Genomic DNA, 11413 nt, shown 5'->3' on the forward strand with positions numbered 1-11413 from the left:
ATTTAATCATGCAATCAGCAGTGTCGCCTGCAGCATAATTAATCACTGTCACTCAGATGATCGCAGGTCGTATGTGCCTGCACCTTGTGTAAGTTATACTGGGTTTTGGTGGAACTGTCGGACATCATTTCAAACTGTAATGGCTGAAATCAGCCTACGCATAGGTAATGTCGTCATATGCCAAGCTTATGCGTCATCGTCATTCTTCACCCCGCCGCCAGTCAAGATGCCGTCGCGTCAGACATAAATATGAAAAATTTGTGAAATTTTTCAAATTTGTTCAAAGGACTTTCTGTTAGTATCCGCCGTAAGCGTTGAATATCCCTGAGCTGTAATGCCGACGGTTATTGACATCTTTGTAAAATTTACATCAAAGCTCGCCCCTAACTTTATTATGCTACATAGTTTCCTTGCGAATCTCTGTTGGTGCCCAAGCAATCACTTCCACCTTCGACAGATTGAATATGTTGTCCAAGCAATCAATTTCACCTTCGACAAGTTTTATATCTGTTTAAATTTGAACCTTTTGTACGATCGACATATGTCGTCTAAAATTACAAGTTAGCTCTGTGTCAGTTCTACCCAGTACTAGCTCATAGTGTTTTCCTTTAGCCACCAGCATATATTGGAACTGAATTGATCACGTCCACGAGCTCTTGCACAGTGATGGCTGGCTCAGCCCTAGACGGACAAAGAATGTGAAGTTGATCCATGCGTATAGCTGGTAAGTTCAGAACTCGTAGAATTCGGTCGGCACCTGACAAAATATTTCGTGAGTCCCTCTCAATCGTATGGTCCGTTTCCGTCCAGACTGTATCATTGCCGTAAGACAAGTTAACCCATATAATAATAAAAACTCGATTTTTTTTTACTTAGTAGCCGAAATAGCAAAGTAATCTCCTTAGCGTTTTTCACATGTGTCATCAGCCCTGAGTTGTCGCTCCGCTTCATAACTCCCTTCATATGTTGTGTGGCCTCATCCAACGCGGGAATCGATTGTTGAGTCTCAGATATTAAAATGATCTAGCGTAATACAGACCTCTGCTTTAGTATTTCATCCGGTATTAAATCAGAGGAAAATTATGTCGCCACCTCATCAGTATGCAATGGCGACTGCAGACGAATACCAAGCAGTCGTTTCAACAATCGAACACAGGCTTTATTGCGCACGTAGTAACCTCATTCATCGTGTAGCAAAAAAATACATACCTAATTAATTTTAGACAGCTTAACTTTTGAGGAACGTAATGTAGTAAATACAGTAGTTCGGTCACTTAAAAATGTGGTCAAAACCCAGTAACACTTGATAAAAAGTGTTACGTCTGAAATAAGTGAACTCAGTCAGAAGTGCCATTGGGAATGGCGCGCCTGCTACATTTATAAATCACGATCCTATGTGGAACGAGACTTTCTCTACCATCGGGTGATGTGAAAATACCCGTCTCTATGGTTTCGTATGAGTCATCACTTCTATCTCATTAAATCCTCTATTCCACTAATCGGTCCGGTCCTCTGGTCCGGTCCTCAAATAATTCCCTTTGTCCGGTCCTCTGGTCCGGTCCTGAATTATTCTCTCAGGTCCGGTCCTCAAGTCCGGTCCTAAATATCCGCCTAGGGTACTTTGTCCACATACTTCTGCAGGTTCTCCCCTTGCTGCGGCTATTCTGAAAGAGTCACACGCCCAGAAGTATCCTAATTCCCTTTCTGAAGTCAAGCCCCGTGACCCACATCGCAATGCTTATGCTGACAATGGTCATGATCAACGTGACCGCGGTGGAAACGGTAATACCCGTAACACGAACCGCGGCCAGGATACAAACTTTCGTGGTCGAGGTGACAACCGTGATGGCCACCAACGAAATCGTGACTCTAGCTCTACACACAATTACGAGAATCAGAATTCCAGAACTGGATCTTCTACTTCTTTGTGGAAATACGGCCTCCGGCAAGTCTAAAATATTAAGATCAAATGAGATAACAAATTGGCTTTTATTTGTTTTTAAAATAGTTTAATACGAGTTCTTTTTTCAATATTTTTAAAATGTTCGAAATTGTGTGAATTCACTTTGATGGCTCCAATAGCCTGAGTATTTGGATTGACTCATTTACTTGGGCCTATTTGAGACAATAGTAGATGTAGGATATTATAAATTAAATTTTATAATCTCTGAACTACTACTTGCAGGTTTTAGTCTTCTCGCCAATCTCCAAAATCGAATAAGTCTATTCCTTTTCTTAACTTTTCTTCAGATATATATATATATATATTATAATAGCTAATGTCCTATCTACAAATTATGTGGTCATGAACACTTCGTACTTCTAGTAAAAACTATTCAATATAGAACAGCTAGAGGTACGTCCTGTGTGATCGACGATATTAAGGCTCTTCCCAAGAGGCAGTTCCGATCATTCTTACACAAGCTACCACTGCTAAATCCTAATTGACTTAAATTATATCTTAGTTTATTTAACATAGTTTGACACATAGAAATATACATCGAAGTTTACTTATTTTTCAGTTAATTAGTAGTTACCGTAGTGTACTGTTTTTAGACTGTCTAATAATTGCTTATTATCCAGCGACAGGACTGTAAGTAGTCTATACTATCCCATAGTGGCTAATACTACCCTAAATGGTTAGTTACACGCTAGTTACTATAACCAGACTTTATTAACTTTCCTACTTTTGAGCTATTACTATGGCTAAAGGAAATTCTAAAGGCAAGGGAGCCGCCAGCTCCTGCTAACCCTGTTGAGGTTCCTGAGGTTACTGGGGACACTGGTCAGTCTGGTAGTGAGCCTGCCGTTGAAGCTGTTGTAGAGGAAGCCCTTTCTGGTCTTGGTTCTGAAGAAATTCTGAGGATGACTCGTTGGACCCTAAAGTCTTGGGAGTAGAGGTCTCAACTGCCGCGGAAAGACTCGCCAGCGTCCGTGTGTCACCTAGTAGTGCAGCCCAGGGTCTCAGCTTGCTACCTGACCGCGAAAAGTCAGATATTGGAAAGGCTATATCTCCTGAACAAATGAATGAATCGTCTCGAGATCGACGGCTTATTACTACTAAAAGTCAGCCAAATCGACCTGTTAACAAATATGGTGGCGTTCCGTTTCGTGAAATTTTATTGAATGCCTCGCCACTGAATGCCTCGCCGCTGAATGTTGAAGCGGAAGACGCAAGTGTTGGGGACGCCATAACTCGACAACGAGTGGTTGGATCTTCTCAATCTCGACGCCAGTTTAACCGCAAGGATAAGCTTTTGAAGGAGCTAGCCGCTGCCGCAGCTTCTGACCCTTCGATCATATCCCACGTGGCCGATATTATTCATATGCCGAAGAAATATTGTTTCGAGCCGGGTTTTAAATCTGGGACGCACTTGTTAACCAGCCAGCAGGGTTACCACTGAGCCAGTTACCGCTAGTGAAACGGGTATGACCCCAAGATTCAATCTCTATAGCTCCGAAGTTACTATCGACCATCCTCTCGACAAACGTAACCCTGTCAGAGGCTATGATCGTATGTAAATCGATGAGGCTTACCACCCTCATAACATTGATCCTCATTTATCATCTGACCCTGGTAATCACGACTTTGGCAATCGCTACACCAGTACATCACTAGAGAGTTCCCGCTCTAGCTCTGAGGATGAAGAAGTGAGACTCAGACAAACTCGTCTCAGGCTATTACGTTCTGGTATGCAAGTCCTTGAGGATCGTCTATTGAATGACTCTGACCTTGACGATATGAAAGCGGATAACATTTGCTATCTAATCGATAACAAGAGAAAGGAGACAGACTCGATCTTGGCACTAGCAGTCCGTAGCACTGAGCGTGAGCCTCGTGAACACTTCGGACCAAGTTTTATAAAGCAGCTAGGTAACGCGAAGGCTGAGGTCGATTTCTCTACTAATGAGAGTACAGTGGAGACACTGAAGGCCTTTGTATTGATCAATTTAAGGAGTCTGCCAGCCTTAAGGATAAGTAGATGATGAATGCCTTTATTCATTTCTGTGAGTCAGATAATTGAAATCAAATATGATAACAAGAGAAAGGAGACAGACTCGATCTTGGCACTAGCAGTCCGTAGCACTGAGCGTGAGCCTCGTGAACACTTCGGACCAAGATTTATAAAGCAGCTAGGTAACGCGAAGGCTGAGGTCGATTTCTCTACTAATGAGAGTACAGTGGAGACACTGAAGGCCGTTGTATTGATCAATTTAAGGAGTCTGCCAGCCTTAAGGATAAGTAGATGACGAATGCCTTTATTCATTTCTGTGAGTCAGATAATTGAAATCAAATATGATGCAACCCAAGTTAACTTAGCTCCCTTAGCGGTTGATCAATATAACTCTGATGGAACGTTTAGTAAAACAAGAGTAGTACTAGATCTGTCGCCAATCAACAAAATACTTCCGCAACATAGTTTTCCCGTACCAAAGATAAGCGAGATACTACGCAAAATGGAAGGTGCGACTATCTTTTCCAAGATAGACTTAAAAAGCTGCATTCCATCAATTACAGATATATGAGCCTCATAGGAAATACCTTTCCTTTACTTGGCAAGGTAAGAAGTACCAATTTAAAGGTGCACCGGAAGGCTTACACATGTTACCTTCTTTCTTCCAACAAGTTATGATGGAACTATTTGCGGACCTGTCGGATAACGTATCAGTCTATTTAGATGATATAGTTATCTTTACAAAAACAGCATATGAACAGGCTAAATTCGTTAAGGAAGTTTTAAAGCGATTAAACCATGCTAAATTTAAGATTTACGAGGACAAGTGTTCTTTTGCTAAAGATACTATACATTTACTTGGTTACAAGGTATCTGCAGCGGGATAGAAATCGATCCTGGCAAGAAATAATTTCTGTTGGATATATCAACGCCGATTACTGGAAGAGATGTTAACTCTGTGTGTGGGTTTGTTAACTTCTTCTCGCATTTGGTACCTCATCTTTCTCATTACTTAAAGCCTTTCAGTCACCTACGGCTGCACAAAGGAACTTTGGGAAGGCTTTGGATTAAATAGTGTGATGATGCATTTAAGCTAGTCAAAAGTAAAGTAATGGACGAACCCATCATACGATACCATGTGGATGGCGTCAGTAGCAACCGACGCTTCAGATCGATCGGTAGGTGGAGTGCTTTACCAAACGATAAATGGTGAACCACGCTACATACAATTCTTTAGCAAGAGTTACAATAAGAGTCAACGGAATTACCCTACCGGTAAACAAGAGCTGCTTGCTATAGTTACTGCGCTGAGACAGTTTAAAGACTACCTGTAAGGAAATTACTTCATTGTCGCCTGTGATCAAAAGTCTTTAATATATTTAAAGAACACGAACCCTGATTCACAGTTGTGAGCCGCTGGCATGACATTATTGACAAGTTCGCTATTAACATTACGCACATACCAGAAATACATAACCATCTTCCTGACATGCTCTCCCGACTTGTCCCTGACTACCAGAAAACAGTTAAATAGCTATTAGCAACCGCTTGTATGTTTAATAAGAAATGGTTTAACCTCGCTCAATCAAGATGGGGTTCATTTACTATTGTTATGTTCGCCGCAGAACATAACAAACAGGTTTATGATTATAGGTCGTTGACTCATCCTAAAGGTGTTGCCTTTCAACTTATCAAAGCATAATGCGTGGGCTAACCCACCTTGGCAACTTATTGCACAGTTGTTAAATTATGTTAATATTACTAAATCTACCATTACGCTGTGTTGTCCCTTGCGTAGTTCCGACCCATGGATACGTGATTCAATTAATATGATACAAGACGAACCTATCTTTGTCAACCGTGAACCCGACACGTTCTTGTATCAGGGATACTATTCCCTTCATGTTAATAAAACTCGGAAGACTTATTATGAGATCCAGGAAGCTACTTTTTATCTTATAGATGAAGTTCCAGGTGGCTGTGACTTCTTGTTTAGCTTTGTATGTCGAAGGGTCAACCTATTACGTACATACTGGGATTGCTCTATAGTGCCTCCTACCTTTGGTCTTCAGAATCAGCAAATTGATTCTTTGCTTCACTTGGCACTAAAACCCTCAACTTCAACCCTCACCTGACCCTTATGTGGCAGTATTGGTACCAACAATTGCTGATTTCCATTGTCGTTGCGAAATGTACCTGGGGACCTTGAAGAGCATATTTAGAATGGTGTAGATGCTGCGGCTCGATATTTGCCTAAAACACCAGCCCAAGCATTGGAATTTAAGGGTTTTGGGTTCTTGTAAAACCCCAAAACCTTAAAAATTCTAAACGCTAAATCGGTTGTGAGGAAACAAATTATAATTTCATTCAATGTGTTGAGGTTGATATACGTATCAAACAAAATGTTAAACCGAAACGAATCATTTAAAAACAGAAGAACCCGCAATTTATAAAGTGGGAGCAAGAAATATGTGCACGAGACTATAAACGCGGTATTAAAGGGTTTTGTGGTAAAACGTGCGGGGATTACAATACCTCGCTATACAGCATAGGCACGTAAAGCTCGGAGTAGCATTTTTTTAAAGCTCGTAATGTCTGATCCGACTCTAGTTGACGTCCATGAAACTTGTGGCAGACCAATGCGCTTATTCTATAGGTTGGATCATGGTTTCTCACGAATGTCATACACGCCATTCCTGAGCTTATTCTGTTCATGCATATCCAGTGTATAGTACAATAAAAATAGTTGGTCACTAAGTATACTCTCAGACATATCTAGTAAAGCCTGACGATTATCCTTTAGCAAATTACAAAGCATACATATGTCATTCTGGAAGTGAAAGTCTTTCCTAAAATATTTGTAGCCTTATGTACTTTATCTACCAGAGAATGAACACGGTTGGCCGTTTGTTGTGAGTGTGCATACATCATCCAACCACCCTTTGAATTTATTAGCACTTCGCACACAAAGCTTTCTGTGCTTATAGTTTGCATTATGCCAATCTAACCATTGACAAGCCGTATTCACAGTCATACCAGTCTGCGAGCGGTAGTCCGACGGAAGTAAACTGGCGACTGTCTACACAGTCGTGTTAATTCTGTGATAGTATAGTTTTGAGGAATAATACCTGTTGGGCGCTGAGCTGTGTAGTATCGATAGAGTCCTCAACAGAATTAAGTATTCTCACAATGTTTGTTGCTTTACAACTCTTCCTAAAGACGACATCTACAATACCAGACCTCCATCGCTGGTCCCTGCCATCGCTGGTTCATTATATAATATGTACAAGCAATTACAATGTAATCGGAGTCAAAAGCAAGAATATGGTCGATAGTACCTTGCTACTGCAATGCCAAGAGTTGCTGTTCGGCTCAAAAGGGAGAGACAATGGACTCAGCATCCTTGCTAAACACAATAGCATCAGTATCTCAGCCATGCAGTGATCAAAGAAAGACACTGCATCCTTGCAGGCTTTCACCTCGTCGAAGTCTTTTGTTTCACGTTTGGCATGTGGTAAATTATTGTATAGTAAACGCAAGACGTACAATATTAGTCACACGAATAGTTTATAAGAAAGGCGAGTATACAACACTTACGTTTAATAGAATACCTTGATGTGTGCATCTATCACGCCCATCGATGCCTTGCGTTTTTTGGTTCCTCATTCACTTTCTTCCCGCTATCTCTACAACCGTCAAACACCATAATGACATTAGGAGTTCCTAACACGTATGTTTGATATCTTTGTAGCGATGCCTAAAAAGGTTTTGTCGTACTGCATGCGTATACTTTACAAAGAAATTCGTATCGATTGCTAACACCCCTACTATATGTGACAGTGGTGTCTTCGCGTACATGAGACGTGATAGATTGAACAGTCCAGTAACACCCATGCTCGAAGCTATCGCGAATACTGCAATAGAAACATTATACAAAGAAACTACTCACGCTATATTGGCGACGATACAGATACTTATGGTTTAAGGGGGGGGGGTTTATAGGGTTTTTAGGCTTTAGGGTTTATTTTACAGGCAGAACCTGGTACATTGATGACGTTGCTAAATCATTTGAAGTGCGGTACTATCAATTACAAATCGAAATTTAGTGCCCCAATGTCTAATATTTCATGCTCGTAAGCTATTGCCTCAGTCTTCAAATCACCCAGAATAGTGCTGTTTTCACGAGACAAACCTAACTTATCATTTGGCTACTCTCGTATACTTGCTTTTTTATTAAAAACTTTTAAGATGCTTCAATAGGTTTCAGTTTTATGACGTTAATATCGCCTTGAGAGACCGATCTTTACAATTGCATATTCAGTAACAGCCGTATGAGGCATTAATTGTTCATCACAAAACCTGAAGAAAGTGGCTGCCGTATGTTCATCACTCTTGACATATGTAGTGAAGCCCGAAGGAATTACACATCCTGTGATGCCGGCACATACTTGTAACCCTCGGCATCTTCAGTAAGCACCAGGTCATGGATTATCATTGTTCACCGATCCTCGTGGCTCGATCCGGATGTTGGAGAAATCCTTTCTTCCGACTGTCATACCCCGTACTGAAACGAATATATCGCTCACAACTGATGATGATTACACCGAGCAAATATCGTGGAACACTCCAGTTACATTTGCTTTGCAGCAACACGCTGTAATGATCGGTCTATGGATCGATGGCGATAGTGCAGTGACCAACAGCTTGTGCTTTAATTGCTCGTACGTCCCAGCATTTATTATACCACTGTCCAAATTCAATAGTATATTTCTAATAGAATAAACCATTGGTCGCAAAACCTTCTCCTTCCGAAAGCTAATCCTAGCTGAAGTGTATTTAATCAACCGCTATAATCGACAAATCTTTTCCGAACTATTTTATTTCAATAACTTAATCATCACGTGGACCCTTCAGAATCAAAAACAAATTGTGCTTTGTCCTTTTTGCTGGTTGTTCTGACAGCGTCACTCAGATACCTTCGAGCCACCCAAGAGTCAAACAAAAACCGCAGTTTGTCCCCTATTGAAGCCTCTGTTGTGTATGAGAGTCCAGCAGAATGAGTATTACTACCTTTCACTAAGACAACAGGAAAGGTCATTGCAAGCTCTTCGCTGATATGGCGCGTGCAATTATTGGCAATACTGCTGCCATAATAAATATCCACAACAGGTAGGATGCATATGTGCGATAGCTCGTGCGTGACCAGGCACTGATTTGTACAGCAGGCAAAGTGAAAACCCTACACTCCTGCATTTGAAGTTTGATCTGCGAAAACAAAAGCCCATTATCACCGTCCGCTAAAAAGCTTAAGTAATTCTGGGCGGAACCCAACGTTCGCCGTAAATAAACAATCAGTAGCAAGCCGACCAATCGAGTATCGTGCGCTGGCTTCAACAAAAGAAGTCTCGCAATTCAAACTCGTGTAACGATACTATTTACCTTTGACATCGAGGGCGACTGCGATGTTAAAGGCAACCTGATGCGGAAACCCCACAAATTGTGGTTTGTGCTCTATCACTCCGTAGTACATCCGTAACGGCGAATTTCCCTCGCGAAATATAACTTCGTCCTTGCTTTGTTCCTCTACGGCAAAACCTGAACAAAGCGAGTCAAAATCATAAGAAATCACGGAGTCAGAGATCACGAGTGATATTGCTGCGTGAAGCAAACGTGAGGATACGGCTGGGACTAGATAACATACAATGGCGAGGACAAGATGCGTGCACCACAATGGACTCAAACCAGAAAAAAAAAAGACTCTTGCACCCCACAGAAATGTAGTCCAAACTAAGCACTCGCAAATAAAACTGCGCACTTTCAGTCAAAGCTAGGCACTCGTAGTTATAACTATTCACTCGTAGTCATAACTAATCACTCATAGTTCCCATCACATACCAGGAGGACAGTATGAAATGCCCTTGATCGCCGTTGGATCGCCCCTTACTCCAAGCACACGACGTTGTTGATAGGCCTGTGTGTCAACGAATCGCATAGTTAACCTTACGCAACTACAGGCAACCCCCGATTTCATTGTCAATTCCACGTTTGCATGGGATGTCTCAACCGAAGTCGATACAACCGACCCGATTCTATGGTCGACACCAATTTAACACGGCAGCGCTCGAAGCATGTTAATTCACGAGTATTCTACAGTGGAAGCAATACTAGTCACATCTCCAATTACACTACACAGTTGCGCAATGATTCACACTGGCGTGGAACGGGTTCGACAACCGTAGCGTACTCAATTAAGTACTCGGTACGATGCAGGCGACATACACTGCCTCGCAAGTCTATTGTATGTACATCATGTCCATAAAAAGCCCCTGATCCACTTCTAAACCTCTCTTTAAGGTGATAGCACATATAAGACAGGCCATGTGTATGTCATTGACAGATGATTTATAATCACATTCAACCGGCACAGGAATACATAGTAGCTCATACTCAATGATTCGTTGCCTCCACAAAAGCGGTTGTTGATGTCACCTACTAGACACGGGCGATTCGTGTGAGGGGCATAAATACACCAATACCACTCTGGCGGGATATACGTCTATGTGATGCGCACACCACAGGACAAGGGTTTTTAGGGTTTAGGGTTTAGAACCGCTATAACATACTACGACTGACCTCTGACGTAAAGGCCTTGAGCAGAAAGCGATCGAATATAGCTTTGGTGTGGACGGTGGAGAGATTGGAATCCTTATTCTCGGTCACCAACCCATTCCGCAATGAAGACGCCATGACTTTGACATCGTATGATTTGATCCACACGTTCGGTCGTTTTGCCGCCCATTGGCTGTATACCGGACACGCAATTGGGAGGAAATGAGATCAGTAACCGTTGCCTAGCAACCAATGACTATATGTGTGAATACACTCAGTTCGAGAACACGATGCCTAGTATCAGCCAAACGACTGATCTCCTTATGTGTAACCGCAAGGATGAATGGACAGCCCGCGAAATCGCTCTACATACGCATATTAGAGACTACACACCGGTGAAACCCCTATATTGTAAACATTTCACAAAATTTGACATGCTCAACAGTTCGATATGTGATGACACGCGTTCAGCTGGACTAAAAACTTTTAATCATGCCTAACAAGTAGTTATGATTATAATATACAATATATGTGATAATATTATACTCGGTCTATTTTGTCTAATAAAAACGTGTATTATGGACTATAAATAGAAATACCCAAGAATAGTGCACGTATTACAACACTCAAACATATACGTTCTTATATATATGTATATATGTATATATATATCCATAAAACCACACACACACACACACATATATATATACATACATACATACGTACATACATACATACATATATATATATATACAGAAAAAACACACACACACACTATATATATATATATAGACATACACACACACACACACACACACACACACACTACACAATAATATATATAATAA

At 41.3% G+C, this 11413-nt stretch overlaps 1 protein-coding gene across 1 annotated transcript; it reads right to left on the reverse strand.

Annotated features, from left to right (window-relative positions):
- Positions 1-8853: 8853 nt before the first annotated feature.
- Positions 8854-10703, reverse strand: SARC_00745 (hypothetical protein; the record flags this gene model as incomplete). Its single annotated transcript, XM_014305549.1, has 4 exons — positions 8854-8987; positions 9396-9551; positions 9852-9927; positions 10590-10703. The coding sequence occupies 4 exons, from the start codon at positions 10701-10703 to the stop codon at positions 8854-8856; spliced, it is 480 nt and encodes a 159-aa protein (XP_014161024.1).
- Positions 10704-11413: the final 710 nt, after the last annotated feature.

The sequence above is a fragment of the Sphaeroforma arctica genome, assembly GCF_001186125.1.
Source record: "Sphaeroforma arctica JP610 unplaced genomic scaffold supercont1.26, whole genome shotgun sequence".
In the NCBI taxonomy this organism is placed as follows: domain Eukaryota; class Ichthyosporea; order Ichthyophonida; genus Sphaeroforma; species Sphaeroforma arctica.